This window comes from Pan troglodytes, chromosome 1, assembly GCF_028858775.2.
Source record: "Pan troglodytes isolate AG18354 chromosome 1, NHGRI_mPanTro3-v2.0_pri, whole genome shotgun sequence".
Taxonomy (NCBI): Eukaryota; Metazoa; Chordata; class Mammalia; order Primates; family Hominidae; genus Pan; species Pan troglodytes.
In genome coordinates this window covers 66,420,782-66,444,940 of record NC_072398.2, presented here as the reverse complement: position 1 = coordinate 66,444,940, position 24,159 = coordinate 66,420,782, and the positions used below count along the sequence as shown (strand labels likewise).

Genomic DNA, 24,159 nt, shown 5'->3' with positions numbered 1-24,159 from the left:
ATTCTAAGGTTTAAAAAATAGCAGAGTTGCTTTCTTTTGCCTGAGATTTCAGCCTATGAGGTGCTCAGCCAAGGAGAGGAGAAGCTTTTTAACACAGACACCATAGCCCCTCTTCTGGTGCTGGAGCCATTTCAGCTCTGAAGCAGTATTTTACATAACCCTGCAGGCAGCGCTGAGTCAAACTACCTGCCAAAGGTGATTGGTTATTGCCCAGCCTCTCTGTTTGCTACAGAGAGCATCCTGGATCCAGCTTCTGACACCTCCTCCTACTCCAGATCCTTCATTGTATAGATGAAGAAACAATTTCTAAGAGATTGGGAGATCCTATCCCGATCATCCAGATATCCAGTAATAGAGCTGGGTCAAAATCGAGAACACAGATCTGACTACCAGACAATGCTCTTCGCTTAATTGTCCAAAAGCACGTTCCCCAATTAAGTGGAAACCATGCTGTAAACCAAAAGCAGCCTCTGCCCCCAGATCAGTTAGGTCTTCTAATATTGACAAGATGGAATTGAAGAGGAGCACTGATGTCAGGATTCTATTTGGAATCTTGAGGCCACCCAGCGTGTAGTCAGCATACTGCATTGTTTCCTGTGTTATTGGTATGCATGCCTATTCGCTCAGAGGCTGCATTCTCCACCAGAGATGGACTGTGCCTTGTTCATCTTTGTGCTTCCCCTCCTCCAGCTGCTTACCATAGATTTTGCACATCATGAGCACTTGGTACATCTTTTTAAACATAAATGAGTGCCCAAAACACCCAACGAAACAGGGATGGCAAAGATGTCCTGTAGATTGAGAATGGGGGGGGGGGAATAATCATCTGTGTTTTCTGAAATAGAAATCTTAAGGGGGACAGCTGCCTACATGTAGAGAATTACCAGGGGGTGGGTTCTAGACTCATGTACATTTTTTTTGGAGCCCAGTCATTCAGGGATTCTTCACTCTTCACTTCTTAGGACATGTTATTGTCTTAATTGCAAGCTCCACAAACCTCTGATCAACACTGCCCCTCCTAAGAGACGAGCACACGTGCAATCCCTTTGGAAAAGCTTAATCAGCCCTAATTGAGTCACAATACCAACTCAAATTAATTAGACTTTCAGAAAGTTGTCAACATCCTTCAAGATAACCTGGGCTGACTGCTCCATAGCCTTCACAGGGGAGTACATGTTCAAATTCTAAAAGCTTGAAATTCTACCAGTGACTCCTGAATAAAGACCCCTTCTTTTCGAAGACATTCACTCCACTGGCTTTTTACTTCTATACTACACAGAAATATAAACAGAACATCAGACTCCAAGAAGGATCACAAAACTTCAAAGTTCAAAAAGCCTATTTCTGCAGTAGTTTTACAAAGAAGCAATCTGGTGTCAGCTTGTTGTTTTGTTTTTTAAGAAACAGGGTCTCACTCCATCACCCAGGCTGGAGTATAGTGGTGTGATCACAGATCACTGCAGCCTCAACCTCCTGGGCTTCAGCAAAATCCTCCTGCCTCAGCCTCCCGAGTAGCTAGGACTGCAGACATTCACCATCGCACTCCACTAATTTTTTATTTTAGTACAGACAGGGTCTCACTATGTTTCCCAAGCTGGCCCTGAACTCCTAAGCTCAAGTGATCCTGCCACTTCAGCCTCCTAGGTAGCTGGGACTACAGGCACATGCCACCACATCCAGATAATTTGTTAGAATTATTATTTTTTTAGAGATGGGGTCTTGCCATGTTGCCCAGGCTGGCCTTGAACCCCTGGCCTCAAGTGATCCTCCTGCCTCAGCCTCTAAACTGCTGGAATTATACGTCTGAGCCACTGCACCTGTCAGCTTGTAACTCCTTATCAGAGTCTCCATCTCAGAAAAGTGTCATTGCATTCCCAAAAACTAAAAGCATCCCTGACAGAAGCAGAAACAAGTGTCTTCAGATTTAAAAGTCATCAAATCAGACAAATAAAATTAAACCTCTTACATTTCTAGGTCTTGCTACTGCAGCAATCTAAATATATCCTAAGCTTCCTATCACTAATTTCACCACCATAAACTCCGACCATAATGGCTTAATATTAATAATTGGCAGCAAAATTTGTAATATTATTCTCAAGGCACATCTATTTTGCATTTGATAAATAAAAGTATCATTTTTTTAAAAACCCACCATATCCTTACAAAATGCCTTTAAGTAGAGAACCTTTAAGTAGAGAAGCCGAAATCAACGAAAGGTGTCCTCTTATTAAATTTCTCATATTCAGTGACAGGTAGCAAGCATCTCCCTCACTATTTTAGAATGAGGAAACAGCCTCAGGGACTTGAACTAAGTGAGTCAGTTGTGAGGCTAAAATAGAAACCAAACTTCAAGATGACCTTGAATGAAATCCAGCCAGAAAAGAAGGCGTACATTGGTAGTGACACTTGTTTAGCCTAATGTGACTCCAGAAAAAAAGTCAGAATAGCCTCATTAAAAAAAAAGCATTACTGCAAATCCTAAATATTATTATACATTTGTCATTACCTTGGCAAATTCATCACATACGTTTGCTGTTTGGGGTGTAGCCATATGTTACATATGCTATATCTATGCTGTCTTATTTTTCTTCCTAAGTGCAATCCACAGAATACTAAAGTGACTGTTTGTCTCACAAAACTGCTTGCTACAATATGTACTTATTCTTAGATTTTGCATTTCATTACAAAATCTATTCAAACGTATTTATTAATTAGTTTATCCAGATCAGCAGCATAGCTGGAGGGAACTGCTCATCAAATTGAAAGCAAAATCACTTCTAAAGACATCTGAAGACTGAGAGTTTCTGTCAAGACCACCCAACTACTTAGTAACAACGCTGAGTCAAAATCAAGAACGCAGGTCTGACTCCCACCCAGTGCCTTTCATTTAATTGTACCAAACCATTTTCTCCAATTAAGTGGAAACCCTACTCCAAACTAAAAGCAGCACTCTGTTCCCAGATCAGTTAGGGCTTCTAATATCACTGCAACATATTTAAGAGGAGCAGGAAATGTCTATTTGAAGCCTTCTTTCTCTTCACAAAACCCCTCCCTCTTCCTCAACCCTGCTCTGCCATGCCCAGGTATTAAATGCCACTAGTTTCAAAGCCCATTAATTTGAACTTGCACATAATGAGAAAAAGCAAGAGATGAAAAGTTAGGCTGACATCAAATTGCCCTCTCCACACCACAATATGCACAACTATTTCTGCCTTTGTGGGAAACAAAAGGCATTACAGATGAGGAAGAGAAAAATGGAAAAGGAAGGATAGCAGAAGTAGTATTCCAGTAAAATGTATACTCAATAAGAAATTGAGGGGTAAAATGCAGCTGGGATAGCAAACCCTCAAAACAAAAAGCAACAATAAAACTCAAAAACTGTCAACTCAAGTGAATAATAAAATGCACAAAATATTCATTTGACTGATGCATAGCCCAGGACTCTCCCATAATTTGCGGGGAGGCCATTCAATTCTACAAACAAGATCTGGCTGGAACCTAGCTTCTCTCATTCCCAAGTGAGCCCATCATTCCAAACCCCTAAGCTAAACTCTCTCTTGCTAAAACTGCTGAGAATACGAAGGCTTCTTGGGATCATACTTTGAACCCAGAAAGCAGAAAAGAAGGCCCTCATATCACTGCATTTAAATCATTCATTTTCTTTTCTATATGCTCCTCTAGGCAGGAAGCTCTGAGAGAGCAGGGCCCACAGAGGTCTGGAACACCTAGTACATACCTGCCTGGATCATCACAGGCCTTTGGTACATCTCTCACTAAATAGATGATTTGCCATGTCATGATACGACCTGAATTCTACTTACACTTATGAGAGAGAAGCACATCAAAGGAATCTGCCCACCTCGTAGCTTCTTCTGTGGATAATCTCCTAGAAAAAAAGAAACATCTGTCTTGAATGTTTCTGAAATAACCTCCTTGCCCTCAACAACCGCTAAGATTTGCTCAAGAAAACAAATTGGAAAAATGTGGGAGGGGTGCAGGTAGCAAATGAAGACTATACCTGGATTCCTGCAATTCTGTCACTGTAAATTTGTACATTCTTAAGTAACTGATGAAAAAAAACCTCAAGACTGGAATTCAGTGAATTTTGTCTGTTGGCTTTTAGTCTAAAGAACAAAGCTAAGTAAGTACATGATTTAAAGGTATCGAGGTAACAATGGAAAGAAACTGGTCTTAGAGCCAGAAAAGTTAGACTCAGCTCCTGACTCCATTCTTACTGTCACCTAAATGTCTGCACTTCTGAAATGGGGATAATGATGCCCATTACATAGTTGTGTGAGGGTCACACAAGGTAACATCTATGATATTTAATACAGCACCAGCACAGAAGAGGTGCTGAATTCAGGTTACTTGAATCTAAGCATATTTTTAGAGTAAATTTGAACAGTTATTTCCAAATTGAGAGCTCAGATTGACAACTAAGTAGAACCAAGAAGTATCCTTTGCCACCCACAGTTTTATGAGAGATGGATGATATGGCTTACTTAGGAAAAAAAAAAAAAAAAAAGAGGATTCCCATTCTGAGATCACTAAGCTATACGTTTTGAAAAGGAAAATAAACATTCCTTTCACTCATGTCCAGGGATATAAAAGGAGCTGCCAAGAGACAGGATTTTTCCAGTGGCTCATCTGGTCAGCAACTCACTAAAGAAGTGAGCTATATGACTTGCTGTATTACCCAGGGAATGGCACGTGGCCGTACTACTCACTTGAGAGCGCGGTTGGGTTTGTCTGGAAGAATAGCTGTGAAATCACTACACGAGTCTGACTTGTGAGACAGGCATCCCAGTCGAGTCCTCATCCCTTTGTTCCTGCAACAAGCACAGGGGCAGAAGGACGGGGAAACTCTCATGATCACAGCTGTCAGCTCTATACAGGGCCCCTGGAGCTGCTGCTACGGGAGCCAGCACTGCCCCCACCCTTCCCCAGGTGGTCTCTGAAGACTTCATGAACAGGAAGAGACCACCTAGAGAATCAATAACTACCTGAATAGGTACCCTAACCAACCCCCTAGAGGCTTAATGCTTTTCAAAGCTGACACAGCAAGTTGACGGTAAGTCAATGAAGGTCATTAGCTTGGAAGAATTTCTAAATTAGGATTCTCTGTAGGGAAAGAAAATACAGTGACAACAAAATAACAATCCACATTTTGCTTTTCCACAAGGAGGGCAAAGTAACAGCAGCAGCAGCAGCAGCTCCTGATTGCAAAGACCCAGAAGGGGTACCAACACCAGGAGCAGAGGGATGTTTGCAGGGTGCAGGGTGCATATCAGAGTCTTAAGCACAAAGCAGAGGGCCTCAAGGCAGGCCAGTTCCAACTCAAGTTCTCCCCACTCATCCCACAAATCTAGCTATAGCCAACCCATAGGATTGATGCCTGTAGGGGGAGAAGAGTAATTGGTACAATCAGCAATTAAGAACCAATGTCCCCTTTGTCAGTTCTTACGCTTGCCTAACTAAGTTCATGTATTCCTATTTACATTTTGGCTTATCTCAATAAGCATAATTAAATTTTTAACATGTATGTTTACATTTCTCATATGTTTTATTTTCCAAAGGACCTATATAATGACATCAGGCACTTAAATAGTTATCTCTTATAACAGATCCAGTGAGAAGTTACTCTAATGTCTCTTTCTGACTCCCAACATTAGTCTCCGTTTACCACTTTACCTTTCTTTAATATGTTTAATTTTTTTTTTTTTTTAGAGAAACGGTCTTGCTATATTACCCAGGCTGGTCTCAAGCTGCTGGCCTCAAGTGATCTTCCTGCCTCAGCCTCCTGAGTAGCCGAGATTACAGGCCCAAGCCACCACGCCCAGCTAGCCTCTGCTAACCTTTAATCGGAGGTTGACAAACTATAGCCCTGAAAAGGTGCCTGTCTGTGTAAATAAAACTTTATTGGAACACAACCACACCATTTGTTTACGAATTGTCTAAAGCTGCTTTCAACTACAAGGGCAGAGTTGGGTAGTTGCAGCACAGACCATATGGCCCACAAACCCAAAAATATTTACTCTCTAGCCCTTGACAGAATAAGTTTGCTGACCCCTCACCTTTAACTATGACAACTCCTTGTGTTGAGGGCAAAGGTAAGTGGGACGGGTTTAGTATAATCAAATCAGGACTTAAGAGTGACTTAGAAAAAGGAAGTGCCGCTTGCACATTTGCAACAATTTGCCACAGAAATAGTCCTAGAAGATGCCATTCTGCATGTTGAAAGGAGTCCTTCTGGCTAGCTTTCTTTCCTCTTTTTCCTAGGGGTGGGAAGAGACCTTAGAGGTCGTCCAATTCAATCTCTTTTACTTCAAATGGATTTTCATCCCTGGTAATTTTCTTTGTTCAAAGAAATCTTATCCAAGAAATTTCTGCTGGGATGGTATTATATTTGGCAGGGATGGACAGCATTTGTATTCCACAGCACATCTCTGAAGAGCCTCCTAGGGCTGGAACATCCAAGTTCCCAGAAATATCCTCTCTCCTGCAAAAAATTGGGCCTGCACGTCCCCTGCTCCCACCTTGAATCTCAGCCAGGCCGCATTGTGAAGCCATCTATTTCATGGCATTTCCAAACATTGGCTACTGCTATTCTCTCTCCTGCGACAGCGGACATCTTATGTGTCTACTCGCGCTTGCAAATCGCAGGGTGTCTGACAGCACGCCTTGCGAGCAGCTGATTGAGGGCCCTCGAGTCATCACATTCCATGAATTCAAGTTAAGGTCCTGCTCAGGCTGCCCCACAGACCAAAGCCCAACTTTCAGTGAGTTGGTTCATTCCTCGTGCCTCAGGATCATCAATCATAAAACATTCAGGTCACTGCCCTCAAAGAGCAATCAAGAGGACTTTCAAAAAATCGCAAATCCACGCAAGCCATTTAACAAGGTTTAGCAGGGACCAGTGTAAAGGATGCTACTTGTTACCAAGACAACTGTGATTCTCCCAAATAGTTTGCAAAAATCTTCAACAAAATATTCTTTGGGACAAAATGGTTTTTATTTTTCATCTTTCTAGCTAAGACCTCAATTATAATCTTCTTAGCTAGGTCTGAAATAATGAGGGTAGAAGTAGGAGTCAAAGGTTAAGGATACTTTTTTAAAAATAACGAGGCTTTCCCTCATCTTTCTCCTTTCTACAGCCCCATCCCAGTAACTCACAGAGATCCCTAAATTGTTCCATACAAGCTCATGCACAGTCCCTCATCCCACCCCACAAGTCACTGCCAAGCTGTCTCACCAGTCAATGGGAGGGCTTCAGCTAAGGCAGGTCCTGCTTGCAAGGCCACAACTTTGCAAGAGGCATACAGACAAGAACCGTGCAGTTCACACAGGAGGCCTATGGGGACAGATGAAAGTAGACCACGCATGGGCTCAGAAGGCTTGGGCCAGACTCAAATAACAGAGGGTGTGACAAGGTGGAGAAAAGAGGAAAGGGTCAGGGGCAAGAAAACAGGCCATTGATTCATTACCTGCGTGGCATCAGTAAGGCCGCCATACAGGCATCCGCTTACGGTTAACGCTTGGGCTGGTATGCAGGGACGTCAGGGCAGGAAATAAGACTGCGGGGCTCAGGAATTTACCCTTGCACGTCCTCTCACCTAAAATCAAAGAATCTGCTGTAAGAGGGGCCACCCTCTCTCATCTGACTGCACTACATTTTCCTCTCAGATGGGTTTCCGCCAGCGGAACACCTCCCCACACACATCCCCCCAGCCCCACAAATGTCCACTTGTCCTTAGCAGGGGCGACAAACCAAGGATGGACAAGAACAAATTGTTGGTGGCTTCATGTTGTTGATTATTGGTTAGGAGTTCCTGATTCCCCAACCACTGGCCATCAAATATAAAGTGGGACGTGTGCCTCAGGGGAGGCGTGGGCCTAGCCAACCAAAAATTACTGCTCTCTTTCTCTTACTAAAGTGGGGCCCAAGTGACCAGCAAGCGGGGTTGGAGGAGGGGGTCGGCACTTGCTCCAAAATAATCTGATTGGATGCTGCTCTGATTCTCGCCTCCCTCCAAGTGAACCTGTCCCAGGTGGGAGTGCGTGGAGACTCGGGAAAGTGGGAGTGGGAGGGAGGTTGGAGGAACTCCAAGAGAGGCTTGTCAGGCACCATCACCACACAGGCTTGCTCCTCTGCAGGGATCACAGGTGCAGGCTGAAGAAATGAATATGCAAGTTACCCTTTCTTGCCCATATGGAGCCTACATGACCTTCCTCAGCCTGGGGCCTGGCCTATTCTTGACTCGAAGCAGGAAGGACATGAGTGTGGGAAGACAGGGGTCATTGAGGTTGAAAGCTGATTGACTTACAGTCTTCCTCTCCTGAGGGTCCCATTCTCAGTGCTTCAAACCCTTTGTTCCCACAGAAGACCTCTGATAGGAAGAAACACGTGAGGAGAGCAGCCTATCCATAAAGGGCTCCCCTGGGGGACTCTGACATCAAACATAGAACCCATTTTAAAAGGAACCTAATTTAGATAGATAAGACTCCTATGTGAGCTACACCATTTAAATTATTTTTATATTACTGCGACTATTTCACAAGTACTTTTTAAAAATAGCTTCTTTAATAATACTATAATTAATAAAATTAAAAGATTGTTTTGTTAAAACTAGAAAAAAAAATTAGTTAGACTGTGTATGAAGGTCCATTGTCACGGATTGTGTTCCCTGGCTGCAGGGACATTTCCTTAATCTTTCTCCTAACCGGGCTTACACTTGCTTCCTCAGAAGTCGTGAAATCAAAGCTTTTGCAGCTGTGCCGGTCCCTAGAAGTCATGTTTGGGGCACCTAGGCCTCTTGCTGTGGGATATGGCCCCAGGGGAAGGGGAAACTCATGCAGGGACCTTTATTATCCTAGAGCCAAGTGGAACCAGAGACGACTACCCACCTACATTGCAGGCAAGGTCATTTGGGGCAGGGGATCACCCACCCTTCTGTCCCCGCCTTGTCTCTCTTCCCATTCCACTGCCAGCCCACACTGACTTGCCCATGCTGTTCAGTTGCCTGTCTCTCTCCTTCAAATCCAGCACTGCCCAAATTGCTGCTCAGACCCTCCACTACCCATTTGATGCTCTCAACCACAGATGCCAATAAATAAGAATCAGCAGGACCCTCTGACCCAGCTGCCTTACCCATCCCAGCACCTCAGGGCTTTTATCCCATTTGGCCCTGGACTTCTGAGAGTTAGGAATTACCCAAAGCCCAGGAAGTTCAAAGATCTGATTGCCCCCACAGTGCATGTGCCCTCATAGGTGGGCATCAAGTCACAGGTGTGTCTGGGGCAGACAGGATGAGACATAATGGGAAGACAGGATACTCAAAGAAAAAATGAAAGTTAAAAGCAAAGAGCAAAGATTTACAAAGAGGGGGAGAGAAACTAGAGCCTCCGAGGGAAGAAAGCAATCAATATGCATGAAGAGGCAAGTTAATTAAATATGGATAATGCAATCGGTGCACACAGACACCCCGGAGAAGAAAGAGAAAAGCAAAGGCAATACTCACTGTCTTTGGCCAGTCCTCATGGCCTGAGGGTCTTTGCCAACTGGATGGTCAGAGAGGCTGCGGGTTAAGGTGCTCTGGGGAAAAAGTAGATCTTTCTTTTAGCAGTCAAATCCTCGGCGAGTGAAGGGCATGTGTGCATGAACACATAGGGGTACGTACACACATATACACACACAGGCATGCACAACACACCTCCCACCACTTGAGCCAGGCAGCAAGCGGCCCCGCTGAAAGCTCTTCTCTCTGCTTGTCACATCCAGTAAATACTGAAGCAGCCTACACCCAGCGGGCGGCGGCTCAGCTCCCGGGCACAGTCTGCACGCCCATCCTCATTGGCAGGATGCAGAAGGTGCCCCTGAGCTGAGCTCAGCCTCACTAACCTGAAGCTCCTCTGGCTGCAGCTCAGGGAGAAGTCCCCACAGCCCACAGCTGCCTCCCTCTGCACCCAGAGGCTGTGCGGGGGGCAGCAAAGAATAGGTATTAACTCTTTCCAGTCACCAGTGAGCTAAAAGTCAAGTGTCCAGGGGGCCCTCTTCTAATGAGCCCCACTGCTGGCTGAAGGTTGGCTGCTGCACCGGGAGTGGGGAGCGTAAAGATCTTGCCCCAGACAGCTGCTGACTGCAGGAGCCACTCCAAATCAAATCTCCTAATGAGCCAGGAGGAGGGGGGCTGTCTTGCTGGGTGTGATGTGATGTGATAAATGCAGAGAGCAAGAAAGCTACAGGGCAGGTCACACATCTAAATTCCACCCCCTTTCTCCCAATTTCTATTGTGCTGCACTACCAAGCCAAACCACACAGCCCTGAAATTAGCCCTCTCTGCCACATCTCAGCTGTGCCCCTTACTCTACAGAGGCATTTCTCCCCCAGCTCATCTCCACTCCCACCCTAACCAGTGCCAACCACACCACTCCCCACTTCTTAATGAGAAATTTCCACCTCCTCTGCCTTCCCAAACATGCATATTTCCAACTCTGTGCTCCTGCCTCTCACCTGGTTTTTCCTACAGTAGAAACTCACCTCTCTCCCTCATCCATCACCTAGCAACTTCCCCCTACTTGCATTTGTTATGGAGTGAGACTTTTCCTTTTGTTCTGCCCGATCTGCACATGATCCCTATTTTTCTGTCTCTTCCATTTCTTTCTTCTTTCAAACCTCCTTACCCACATGGGTCTTCACACTGCCTGCTTCAGTTCCAGAAGGAGGACTCTTTTCCTGCTTGCCCTAGTGTAGTGGTTCTCCAAGCGTGGTCCCTGAACCAGCAGTGTCAGCATCACCTGAGAAGTATCAGAAATGCAAATGTTCAGGCCCCACCCCTAGACCTACAGAATCAGAAACTCTGGGGACAGTAATCAGCCTTCCAGGTGACTGTGATGCATGCTAAAGTTTGCAAACCGCTGCCCTGGGAGAAAGCTTGTCTTCTCGTTATGCTCTAGGTCCCTAAGGTTGAGTCTACACTCCCACTCAGGAACTAGCTCCAAAGACACATAGCCTTTGCTGCAAACCGTTTCTGAAACCCAGAAGGCAGGAGAAATCTCGACAGAAAGTGATGGCTTTATAATAATGGAAATGAATTCGATTTTTTAAACCTTTTTAAATGTATAAAGCATTTTCATGTATTGTCACTCAACAATCCTATGCCACAGTCAGAGAGGATATTATTATTCCCATGTTACAGATGAAAAAACTGAGGCCAGAAAAGGTGATGTACCTTTATCAAAGCAACCCAACATGCCAGAGGAGGCACAAGGACCAGAATTTGAGTCTTAGGACTCTAACAGCAGAGCTCTTTCTACTATATCATACCAGGACCCAGTCTTTCTGGGCAGATCTATTGGTACATAACCTGAATTCTCTCAGTGAAATGATTCTGCCACAACTACTCATTGTCTGATGATAAGATGAAATAAAAATTCTGATGCTGCCTCCACAGTGACTCATTGTCTCTTTCTGATATCGTCCACAGTGCCCCTCTATTAAAGAAAGGGAACTTTGTGTTATAAAATAAGATGCAAAAGAAAAGTTTCTCATTTCTTATTACCCCTTTCTTGAACCCTGTTGCTAATTGGGGTTTAGAACTTAAGCAGAAAGAGAACCCTTCATTTCTGGACATTTTCTTGGTACACGGCACCATAAGAAACTTGTACACAGATAAACTGGTGAATAAAAGCCCATTGATAAGCACTCCCCTAATTCAAGATATGTTTATAGAATAAGGTGAATCCACATAGCTAATGTTTAATGAGCAGTTAGTATGTGCCAGACACTATGCCAAACATCGCATTTGAGTTATCTATTTAATTTTCAGAACAAATTTACAAAGCCAACACCTTTATCATCTCCTTTTACAGATGGAGAAACAGAGACGCGTCATTTAAAAGTGGCAGAGCTGGTATCTAGCACCAAACCTGATGCTTCCAGCCTCTGCTCTACTCCTTGCTTTAACACAAAGGTAGTGCCATCATAGGACACTTCCTACCAGCACTAAAACAGCGGAACAAAGGCCTCCTCCAAATCTCACGCTGCCCCGGCCAGTATCCACGGGGTAAAGGCCCCAAGGAAAGAGAGCAGGGCTGCAAATGGGCCTGAGTCGCAAGTGGAAGCTAATCAATATTAACCAGGCATCAGAATCTTCAATTAGCCTTTGGGAAAATAATATAGTCACAAGAAGTCAATAAGTCCAGTGTTTAAAAAGAGCTATAGTAAACAAGAAAAATGTAAAAGAAAGAACAGGAATATAAAGAGCAGAGGGACAAAAGTGTGTGGACATGAATAACACAAGGAAACGGAACATTAAAACTAGTCCAAGCTTTTTTTTTCTAATCAAAACACTCCTAAATGCCAAAAAGTAATCACAGAGGACCATAGTTTGAGAAGTACAGACCTAGTGCAGGCCCCGCTTACAAGAGGACACCAGCATAATCTTCCAAAGAGGCCAGGGCATAATTTCAGGGAGGAGAATTAAGCTGAACCTAAAGTAAAGCATTCTAGCATTGTCTTCTTTCCTGAAACAAATAAACAGAAAAGGCAAGCAGAGTTAAGTGCTCGTGAGAAAGGAATTCATCACCTTGGACTCTACATTCTCCAGGCTTAGAGCTCAGGCCCAGGAATGTAGAGCTCTGGGTTCTTTTCCAGCTACTGCTCCTGACTTGCTAGCTGCAGTTGGCACAGGACATCTCAACTGGCCACAACTCACGTTTCTTACAGGAACACAGTGATTGCAAGCCCTGCTCCTGCCTCTGGGCTGTCCTGCCCCTCTCTGAACTTCCCAGTCTATACTCACTCCTCTTGGGAAGCCCTGCCCTCTCCAGGCACCCACCACTCCTCTCCAGAATCAGTGCTTCAATCTTGCCTCTTCAGCTCTAGGCCGCTTTTCCAGAGGTTTGCTGGACAGTTCCTCACATCTCAGACCCTGCACGCTATACTCTCTCTAAACAGACCCTGCATGCTATACTGTCTCTAAACAATCACTCTCCCCCATCCTCCATTCCTGCTGGGCTCCCTGTGCTTACTTGTGACATTACTCTGCCCAAGTCCCACAAGGGACCCTAAGCCTAACCCTAACCCCAACAAGTACAGACATTTCTGGCTTCTTTTTCTCCATTCCCTTCCTAAATTGGTTTTTAAATCTTGTCATATTTTTGAAGTATTTCTCAACTTCATTTCCTCCCATCCATTGATGCTGCCATATGAGAGGTTATTCAACCCCCAGCACCTGCACAACCTCCTGCCCTCTCTTAAATAACTGATCTCCCTGCCCTCATTTCTTTCTCTGCCCACCCACAAACCTTCTTGCACACTACACTACCACCAGAGTACCACTGAACAGATACCATAAAGTGGATCATCTGTGCAATCTTCTTTGATGGGCTCCATTGCAGCTCCTTGTCCTGCCTGACAATGAGTTTGTCCTGTTTGCCTATCCAGGTTTTCTATCCCACACACATGCATGATTCCTCTGCTGTCCCTTCTGCCCAGAATGTCCCCACCCTTGATCTGCCTATTAACTCTCAGCTTCTTCCCTAAACCCATTACCTTAAGCTAAAAATTCTCCTTTCCAAACCTTTTTCAGAATTCTCCCAATCAGAAGGAACCCCCTCCATCCCAATAGCACCACCTTGCTGTAAGGCCCTCTGACAGCCCACATCACAGGCATAGTTTATTCTTGAGATTTATATTTTCTGAGCCTCTCAAGTGACTGTGTGCTCCAAAAAGACAGACTCTTTTACTTACTCTCCTTACTATTAATTCTCATTAACTCACAGAGAGCAGGTGTTGAGTAAATGTCGGCTAAATTTGATTTTGAGTTCGTGAAAAAAAAATCTGAAAAATCGCCAAGGATTCTTTATGGTAGAAACATGTTAGACTTCTGCAGCCTTCTGGTCAAGACTGAAGTCAACAGAATGCTAATGACACTCAGGGTCAGCTGCACAGGTACATAAGGCATTTGCAAACTAACCCAATAGCCTGGTCAGGGCAGTGTGGAATTCATCAAGAGCAAAAGGAGCACCTGGCATTGTCACACAGGCCATGAGAATGTAATTAAATTGAAGATAAAGGGAGTTTAAATTTGCAATATAATATTTTTAAAAGCCACGAGAGTGGAGGAGGTTTATTGCCAAATGCCCCTGTGTGTTTATGTAATCAACATACCACCTAGGATAATACCACATTTAAAGCTTTTAATAAAACAGTCATTTGGATATTAGATTTGAATTCTGGTCAGCATGCTAAAGCTCTTCCATAAATCTTTTAAAAGCAATTTCCACTTCGTAGCTTCCTAGTAACAGTAGAAACATGAATCAACATATGCTGCATTGATTTAGGGTTTCCATGGAAACCGGAAGGACACATGGAAGGGCAGGACAGAAGGAGGTCACTTGGCCCAAAATTCTACTTTAAAAAATGCACCTCTATCTCATTCCTCTGAGCATTAGCAGCCTCATTTCCTGTTCATCAGTTCAAGCATCCACATATTTAATTTGTAATAACGCTGCTCAACTCCTCATAAGGAACATCAGAGGGGACGTGGAGAAAAGTCAGCAGCTGAAGCTGTGTGCCCATGAGGTTTTCAAAGAAAACCAAGAAGCACAGGATTTGGAATCAGAAGAAAGGGCCTTTGGTACTAACTCTGCAATTAACTAGCTCCATGACACTAACTACTTCTACTAGCTCTGTGACCACCAACGAACATCACCAAGACATTTCAACTTCAATTTCCTCATCTGTAAAACACAAATTAACACACCTGCCCGGTCTATTTCTCAGGGTGATTATATGCAAAGAAATGAGAAAGTCTATGGGGGAAATGCCCTGTAAATTCCAGTACATCACACCCTATTATTATATTTGAAGATGATCTTGGCTTCCCTTTAAATGGAATTTTGCCAGTGAGCAAGGAGATGAAAAAAACAAAAAAAAAGTTTCCTAATTTAGTGGAGATTAGACTGACTGGAAAAGAAAGTGTGGTGGATTTGACAGCCCTGAGCTTCAACCCCAACTCCGTAATTTTCCAGATTAAGGGCAGATCCAGAACTGTGGGCAAGCTACTCGCCCTGTCTGAGTATCATTTTCATCGTGGATAAAATGAAGATAATAACAATAGCAATGTCATAGTCTCGTTATAAGGATTGAATTAGATAATGTAATGCAGTCTTCATCACAATTCTTGACAAACGGCAAATAGCTGTTCTGTGTGAGCCACTTTTATCATTATTCGTAGTCTTTTCAACTATATTTTATCATCTGTAAAATGGGAATTAAATTTCCTACTACTTCCTCATTTTACATAGAGGATTACTTAGATGTCTGTTCAGCTATTTAATAAGCTGTTTGGGGAAAGGTGCTATATAAATAGAATGCCATTATTTAAAGATTCATTTTTTTACCACCTGCTCAGCAAGGTGAGACAAAAATGTATAAGATAGCACATCTGTAATGATTCTCAAGCTGCTCAGTGGCTGGGGGTTACGTAAGTCTCTGTTACCTTTCTCATTTCCTTTTGTTCCTCTTGAGCATTCATTTGTCTCCTCACCGCTCACTGCAGGGTTTTCCTCTTGCCAGCCTCTTTTCTTTATTCACTATCTTTATACTCCCCCTTCTAAGTGTGTCTAGAAAGAAATTTCAAAGTTAAATTTTGGAGGCTTTGGTGTCTAAGCCTGCGATTCTTCCTTAGGTCTCCTCAAATGAAATGGTATAGCAACAGCAAGGGAAATGAAACAAAATCAGGAGATGTTAGAGGATTACACAGTGCTGCCTCGCAGACAATGGCCATCAGGGTTAAAAATAAAGCTGAAGAAACACCTCAGCCAAATGTAATACATGGACTTTGTGTTGAATCCTGATTCAAATGTAAAATTTTAAAAATAATACAGTGCAATTGAGAAAATCTAAACACTGATTAGATATTTAATAGTATTAAGACATTATTGTTATTTTTAGTGCAATTTTGATATTGAGGCTTTTTTAAGAGACCTTATCTTTTAGAGGTATAGTCTGAAATATTTATAGTTGAAATGATACGCTATCATGAACGGCTTCAACATCATCTTGGGTGGGAAGCTGGGTGGTAGGTACATAGGGACTCATTGTTCTGTTCTCTTGACTTGTGTATATTTGAAATTGTGCCTACAATGTGTGGCTTCAGTAAAATAAGCCAACAAAGTACAAGAAAACTGAAATACAGAAGGAGGAGACTATTTGAATGGAACTTGATTTTCTGTACATTTTCCATTGTAAGTTTTTCTCCCCTTGAATAAATCCATTTTAAGAAAAGTCTATTATTTTATGCCTAGGGAGCAGGTGCTAAAATTCACAGAGGTTTAGAGTGGGTATAACTCCTAGACATCACCTACAGAAACTAAACTTTGAAGACTTTGTCCAATGTCACATTTCTCAGAGGCATAGCCAGGACTCCAACTCAGAGTTCCTGGATGGAATCCAGCCACATCCTTTGTTCCCACTGCTGAGCTGCCCATCTATACAGGCAGAATTCAGGGCCATATGTTAACACTGGACAAGGAGAGAAATGATGGCCTGTTTGCTCACCTCCACAGCCCTTCTCTGTTCCTACTATGATCACAGCCTTAAACACTGAACTCAGGTTTTACAAATGACCTTTCCAGTGGCCAACTAGTTTCTGTGAGGGCAGCTGAAGGGCAGGAAGGTAGAGTGGAGAGAGAGAGCTCATGCAACATACACAACTCTTCACACCCTCACAACCTGATCTCCTGTCCCATCAAGATCATCAAGGCCTCAGGTATGAAATACCTGGACCTCTTTTCACTTACTAACAACTCCTACTAATCTATCCATATTACACACACCCTGACCTCCTTCCGGCTGCCCTCAGATGTGTCTATTTAAGGTGAATTCTTCCTCCTGTGGCCTTCCACCTATTCTTTCCCATGGACCCTCCTTTATGAACTCTATCTTTATTTTCTCTTTCTCACATGTTATTCTGCACTTAACAAAAACAATGTTCATCTCTTTTATTTAAAAAAATTCCCCTTGGGAAACACCCTTGGGTGTTTCTCCTTTTATCAGCAAAACTGCTTGAAAGAGTCTCCTCTGCTTCCTCACTTCCTATCCCGTCCTAACCCCTTTGCCATTTGGCTTCCATTCCCACCATTCCCCCGAAACACAGCCTCCATACTGTGAGGTTCATGTGGAAATGTTCCAGTACTTGTCTTTATGAACCTCTTTGCTGCCTTTGCCATGGTGACCATTCATTTCTTGGATCTCTCTCTTTTGACTTCCCAACATTACACTCCCCTGGCTGCCCTTCCCCTTGGTCTCCTTTGCTGGCTCCTCCTCCTCTGACCACCCCATAAACACTGGTATTTTCCTTCCTCTCTAATCTTAGCTTCCTGCCTCTCTCACCTTGCATGCTACTTGGGCAATCTCATCCTTACCCATAGTCCTAACTACATTGGGTATATTGACCATTTCTAAATATTTTTGTCCAACTCTAGCCCCTCTCCCATCATGTAGACACCAATAGCTCCCAATCATGTAGACTCCGATAGTCCTTGGGTTGCTGAACATACCCCTCAGATATCCTACAGGCCCAACAACTGCAAATATATCTAAATAATGGACACATCATATTCCCATCTTTTCTTGGCCCATTTTATCCGCCGCCCTCACCACGCCCACCTCCCACCCCACCCGCACCCCCTACACACACATATAAACCTTGGCTTCCTCTGGAATTGCTGATCTCAGTTTCTGGCACCACCATCTACTGAGTAACTCAAGCCAGAAATAGGAAAGTAATTACAGGCAACTCCCTTTCTCTCATCTCCTGTCGACAACCAATTACCAAATCATACTGATTAAATCTTTCATAGTTTTCAAATCTGTCTCCTCCCCTCCATCCTCGCTACCACTGCTCTGGCTCATGTCCTTATGGTCCTGGTTCACGTCCTCACAGTCTCTGGTCCCCATGAGACAGCCTATTTTCTTAAATTCAGCTCCAATCTGCAGCCATAATCACCTGGTTAGTCACAAACATGACTGCATTTCCTTCTCCTCAAAACCTTTAAGCCCTCCTACTCTAGGGATAAAGTTCCAGCTTAAGAAGGATCCTGATACACAAACACCCCAAGGTCTGGCTACCTTGAGAGTCACCTACCACTTCCCTGGCTTGTCCTTCAGGCCCCAATAACTCTACACTTTCCATAATCATGAGCACATATCACAGGGTTCCATGGCTTTGGGCCTCCTTTATTTCATTTCCTCTGCCCAGAATGTCCTTGATCTGAGTGAGTCCTGCTCATCCTCAAGCTGCACTTCAGGACGACTTCTCCAAAAGCCTCACCTGAACACCCAAGTTCAGGAAGTGCCCTCTGTGCTCCTATGGCTTCCGGGCACACTTCTCTATGTCAGCACCTGGCATAGCTAGGTACCTGCAACTCTCTTCTCCTAACCAGACCCTAAGTTCATCAAGGGCAGGAAGCATGGGTTCATTCATTCATTCATTCATTCATCTGACTAACATTTAAGTGTCTCCTATGTGCCAAGCAAGGTCCCAGGCATGGGTACATTACATTCCCTATGTACATTGCCTAGGTAAAAAATGTATTTTTCATCTCTACACCTCCAAAATGTAGCACGGTCCCCGGCAACAGGAAGAGGCTCAGTTAATGTATGTTGAGCTGACACGAGCCCCCCAGCAGGTAGGTGAGGAAACTGTGTTTGGTGTAGGATGCTGGCCAACAGAGACAGTGTGGAGTCACAGAGTGGCACAGGCTCCAGGGTCAGCAGCAAGGGTTCAAGCTCCAACTCTGCCCCTTTATGGCAGGCTCTCCTTGGCTTAGGACCTTGCCTTCTCATCTCTGAAATCAGAATTACTAAGGCAATGCCCACTTCCTGTGTTACTGCAAGAATTCAGTGAAATATATAAGTAAACATGGGCTGTAAATCACTTAGGCTTATGAAAACATTAAGTCACAGGGAGAACATCAGAGTCCGAGAAGGCAGAAGCCCCACACCCAGTGGGGAGAGGTGTGGAGGCTGCATGGATGGGACAGGAGGGCCAAAGGTGGAGAAGCAGAGGGATGTAGTTTTCAAAGCCATGGAGCTGAGAGGCAAGCATGAAACCCTGTCACAACTGAAATGTGGCTTTCCCTCCTATCGCTCAGTGCCAGGGTGCTGGTTATCAATCTCTTCCCCTTCTCAGATAGTAACAAAAGCTTTACCATTTGCCATCAGAGTCTACAGCTGTGGGCAGAGAGCAGCTTCAGCACTCTCCCCCTTCTCTGAATATAAAATAAGCTCTTTCTAATCCTCCATTTTTAATGACTTCAGGCAATGGCTTTCATGTCCTCACTCCTAGCTCCATTCTAGCCAGACACCTAGAATCACGCAGCAAGGAGAATCCACAGCCATCAGACCCAGGAGTGGGGTTCAGCCACAGCAACAGCAGCAGGGAATAGTGGAGTGGAGCCTGGGACTCTGGGGACAGTTCTCCCACTGGTATTTGCTCCAAAATTCACACAGAACTGGGAACTGAGAGCACTCAGTGAGACGCCTTGCTTGCGGGCATGTGCTGGTGCACGTTAATGTCTGAGCTGGAGGCGGGAGGAGGGACGAGGGCTGTGTGGGTGCACTCTGATGCACGGAGATGCTGAGCAAATTCCCCCTGACACTTTTCCTTGAGAGACAAGGCCCTGGGAGGAATCAACCTTAAGCCACTCAGCTTTTCTGAGACCCTCTTCCTTCTAGAACCTTTTACTGCTGAATTCAAAAGCCTTTGGGAAATTCCATACAGAGAACACTGACAAATTCCATGCAGAGAACACTGGCAAAGGTTCTGATGATGATGCTGATATTTCTTGAACAGTGAAAAATACCCCCAGGCACAGAGGGGAAGCAAGAAAGCATTTCTGACATCTCTAGAAATGTAGGTGTTTGGACAAAGAAGAAACCAGAAAGCATAAAACAGAAAGCCTGGAAGAGAATAGACAGGAAAATTGTTCTAAGTCATAAAGTCATTATATGTAACAAAACTTACATTTGTATAGTGCAGTCACAAGTTGGGTTGTGCTATACAAATGTGAGTTTTGTTACTTATAATCACAAGTCACAAGTTGGAGCTGGGATTGAGAAACGAAGATGGAGAACAAAAAGGACATTTGAGGCTTAGCACCTGCTAAGTTGGAAGAACAGGCATATTTCTGCACCCTTGCTCCTGGCAAGAGTGGTGGGCTTAAAGGTTCTGAAGAGTCTGTTAGAGAGTAAATGGGGATGATGATACAAGGACAGGTGCTTTCACTTCTCTGGCTGAACTTCATCGAGTTTTTTTTACCCCCCTTGAGCCTCAATTTGTCTTAGGAAGTTGGGAGAATTAAACAGCATCATGTGGGCAAGTACCTGGCAAAGTTGTTCAGCACATCTTGACCACTGGGAGCTATCATTCCTTTCAGCTGATCCTCACAAGCTCCTTTGAAAGTGAGCCAGACACTTGTTATCACTCATTTTACAGATGAAGCTGCTCGCTGGCCCTGAGTGGAGGGCCCAGGGTAATTCAATTAATGGCCCTAAGAAGACTTGAACCCAGGACCTCCAGTACTTTTTCCACCCCAACTCTGCCTATTCAGCTCATGCTGCTGCTGACCCATGGCTGAGATCCACACTTGGAGGGGTTTTCTTAACAGAAAGATGAGGGTTTGGCTCAGCTGTCCATCCACACTCTTGCTCTGTCCTCTAAGAGCCCCTTGCTGTAGTGGCATGGCTGTTATGACTAAGGAACCATGTTCTCCAGGTCAGAGTTCACTGACCCACGGGAGAAAGACCTTCACCTAACTGGCATGTTTCATTCACCTGGACAAGAATAAGAGCAAGTTTTCAGATCCCTTTTTGTGTTAGACACTATGTGGAAAAAATCTTTAAACAAAGAAGAAGCTAGAAGGATGTGATACCCAAGGGAGGCTTACCTTGACCTGGCCATGGTGAGATGTGGGCCACACTACACACTCTACTTCCCACTCACTTATCAACTTTCCAGTCTAACACACACTTCTTTCAGGAAACCTGCTCTAAGAATGGGTGGAGAACAAACAGTTAATAAAGACTAGTTTACTGGAGTGATTGCTCACCGGACTCTCATTCTCAAAATAATAACAGCCATCATCAGCGTAATACCATGTTACATGTTCAGAGCTTTTAACTGTAACCAAGAACTACTATGATCTCATGAATACAGTTATCTCACTCCCACTTGCCAGCACCTCCTCCATTTTCCAGGAAAACTCTAAAGTTCTTCAAATCTGTAGGAACAAACAATCCAGAATTAACCCAGACTTCAGGATGGGGTAAGCTTTCCTTCATTATTTCATTAGACTCTAAGCACCCCAAGGTCAGGACCTACAAACACTTGCAAGCCAGGTTCTCAGTATGTAGTTCAACAATAGGTTGATATTGAGTCACCATTCTATCACAGAAAGAGAAGAGCAACCCTCTTCCCAGTGCTCAAAAAAAAAAAAAAAAAAAAAAGTCACTGACTAGACAGTGCTGAGAAGTACCCATTTAGCTGATGCCACAGACTCTTCAGTCCCTGTAGGAGGCAACTGTGCCCTCAACTCACTGCTTAGAAATTGGTGACCTCCAATTTTAATCTCCCTCCAACTCATTGTGATTGTGAGTTCTTCTGCATCGGAATGTGTCACCAACGTTAGTCACCAGCAACACCAAAGACCTGCACATGTACTGGAAACAAAACAGATTCTGTGTGCTGCCAGACTGCTGTGCAAGCAACCCATTTAAAACAACAGCAGAAAAAGACATGAATGAAACTAAAAATAAAGAGACAGTGTTATCGTCCAGATTCAACCTACAATATTTTCAGAGCCCCCTAAGGGAGCTGAGGGAAGAAACAGGATCACCTTTGAGGAGAAAGCAGGTTTTAGGGGACCTGAGGAGTTAGGGTTGAGGAAGGAGGATGGAGAACAAAAAGGACATTTGAGGCTTAGCACCTGCTAACTGGGAAGAACAGGCATATTTCTACACCCTTGCTCCTGGCGGAGGTGGTGGGCTTAATACCTCTGAGGAGTCAGAGAGTAAATGGGGACAATGACAGGAGGCCAGAACCTTTTCTGCCCTGCAGTGCCCTGCACCTCTCAGCAAGACTTATAGCCTGGGCTGACCTGCCCAGGGACCCACTCAGGCCCTGATGGAAGCAGCTGCTCTTTCTTACCTGCCTGGCGGTGGGCAGCGCAGCTGGGAAGGTGTGGCTGGTGCGGGCCCCAGCTGGGCATGGTTCGGTGAGGCCCTGAGTGATAGAGTCAGCCACCTCCTCCTGGCACCTGGGAGAGGGTGGCAGAGGGCAGCCCACTTCACCCAGCGCCCCTAGAATAGCGGCTGCAACATGCTGCTCCTGCCGGCTCCGCTCCTCTCCAGGCTCTGCATCTCATGAAAAGGGAAAGAGCGAGTGAGCGGCAGGGGAGGGGGTGGGGAAGCAGAGGGAGGGGAGAGGGGCACTCTGACAGATGATGCGCACTGCCACGCAGAGTCGGGGGAGGACCGCAGGCTCCAGCAGGATGGCACTGCCTGTGTGGCTCTCCCGCTCCCAGCTCGCTCACAGACAGCTGCCTCCGAGGGGCTGGTGGCTCTCCAGAATTCAGGGAGAGGCAGAGTTCAGAGGCGATGGCAGAGGGGAAGGTGAGGGAGGGAGGAGATCACCTGGGACACAAGGAGGCGAAACAGGGTAACTGGCTTGTGGGAGAAAGGATAACCTGCTTTCGCTCAAAACATTCCAGGGTGAAAGTGGTTGCTTTATGAGAGATGGCGAAGGGGGAAAGATAAAGCCCCATATTCCTGGCCTGGCTTCAAGGTTGTCGCTCTCCTTTCCTAACCAACAAGGCCACTTTTGCTTAGGATTTCAGCAATGGCTAAGGCAATTTATATCACGCACAGCTCCAACTTTCTCAAAGAGGCAAAAAAAAAAATTAGACATGAAAGAGTGTAATGCATGAAATGTTCTGTGTCATTTGTCACCCTCTGCTGCAAACAAGCCTGACTGTCCCCTCGACCACCTGCCCATCCTGTGGCCAGAGGGTGGTGGTGGCAAGAACAGGAGCAAGAGGAAGCATCATGGAGAAATGGGGAGAATGTGATGCTTCTGTCTGTAAAGGTCCATTTGGAGAGTCAGGACAAAACCTCTTGGACAGCTTGGGCCAGAGCCCAGAGCAGCTTTGGAGTGGAGAGGTGACCCTTCACATGGATCCCACAGTCTCCTGGACCTGCCATGCACATGAGGCAGGTTCACTGCGCAGGGCGGAGCTTACAGTCACCAGCTCTATTTACAACCACAGCCAAAGAAAGAGACTGACAGGGAAGTAAATCAACAAACCATGGAAGACAGAGAAGACCAAAGGAAGCTGCAGCTGGGCAAATCTCCACAAACACAGCTAATGATGGGAAGAGCAATCTCCAGCAAGGGCCTTCTCTGGAGGGAGGGAACAGGAGGCAGAGGGAGGGCAGAACACGACTCTTGCAGGTCTCCAGTGAACTGTCCTTCCCTGCTGCACTCTGGGCGTTCTCAGTCAAGCCTGACTCCTGAGGTCCTGACAAGCACTGACCCACAAGACGACCCCTCAGGGGACAGGTCACCATTTCACTGCTGCACCATTTCGACAAAATCAGGCCAATTCAGCAGACAACTCTTGGGAACCTAGTATGTGCTGTGGGGGATGCAGTGACGACTAAGACCTCCTTGTCATGTATTAGGTGACCCAGTGGAGGAGAGAGAGATTTAAATAGCTGACTCCAATGCATGGAGAAGTGAGTTAAGCACTCACAGAGCTCTGCGGAAATGCTGGGGGAGCACGGAGGAAGAGGGATTAAGTCCAACTGGGAAGTCAGGGAAATCCCCTCAGAGGAGGCGTCCTCTGGACACAACCTGCACCCTGAAAGTTACATGTGGATGTCGACAAGCAGAGTCGACTGGGCTAGAGAAAGCAAGGCTGAGGAACAGCCTGGGCAATGGCATGGAGTCTAGAGGTACCTGGTATGTTTGGGAAACAGTGAGTGTTCTTTCTAGGGAGGCAGGAGAAAAAAGTAGAGTGTGATAGGATGCCACAGTGGTGAATGCAATGTAAAGGGTCCATTGGGACCACACGGTAAAAACTTTAAACAAAGAA

General features: G+C 44.9%; 1 protein-coding gene across 9 annotated transcripts in view; it reads right to left on the bottom strand.

The window, feature by feature from the left end:
- RGS8 (regulator of G protein signaling 8) overlaps window positions 1–22,452 on the bottom strand; it is a 42,801-nt gene extending 20,349 nt beyond the window's left edge. Inside the window, exons 1-8 of one of the 9 annotated variants that reach the window (XM_063794821.1) lie at window positions 20,956–21,275; window positions 15,504–15,627; window positions 12,402–12,522; window positions 10,681–10,794; window positions 9,519–9,592; window positions 7,485–7,613; window positions 4,728–4,829; window positions 3,822–3,886 (exon numbers count right to left, since the gene is read on the bottom strand). In XM_063794821.1, the coding sequence (XP_063650891.1) occupies window positions 3,822–3,886; window positions 4,728–4,829; window positions 7,485–7,510 (193 nt within the window). In that variant the 5' untranslated portion in view covers window positions 7,511–7,613; window positions 9,519–9,592; window positions 10,681–10,794; ... (1 more) ...; window positions 15,504–15,627; window positions 20,956–21,275. Of the gene's footprint in view, window positions 1–3,821; window positions 3,887–4,727; window positions 4,830–7,484; window positions 7,614–9,518; window positions 9,593–9,710; window positions 10,092–10,680; window positions 10,795–12,401; window positions 12,523–15,503; window positions 15,730–20,955; window positions 21,477–22,214 lie in introns of those variants that run through there. The other 8 variants (XM_063794825.1, XM_009439353.4, XM_063794814.1 and 5 more) reach the window with 8 other exon arrangements.
- Window positions 22,453–24,159: the final 1,707 nt, after the last annotated feature.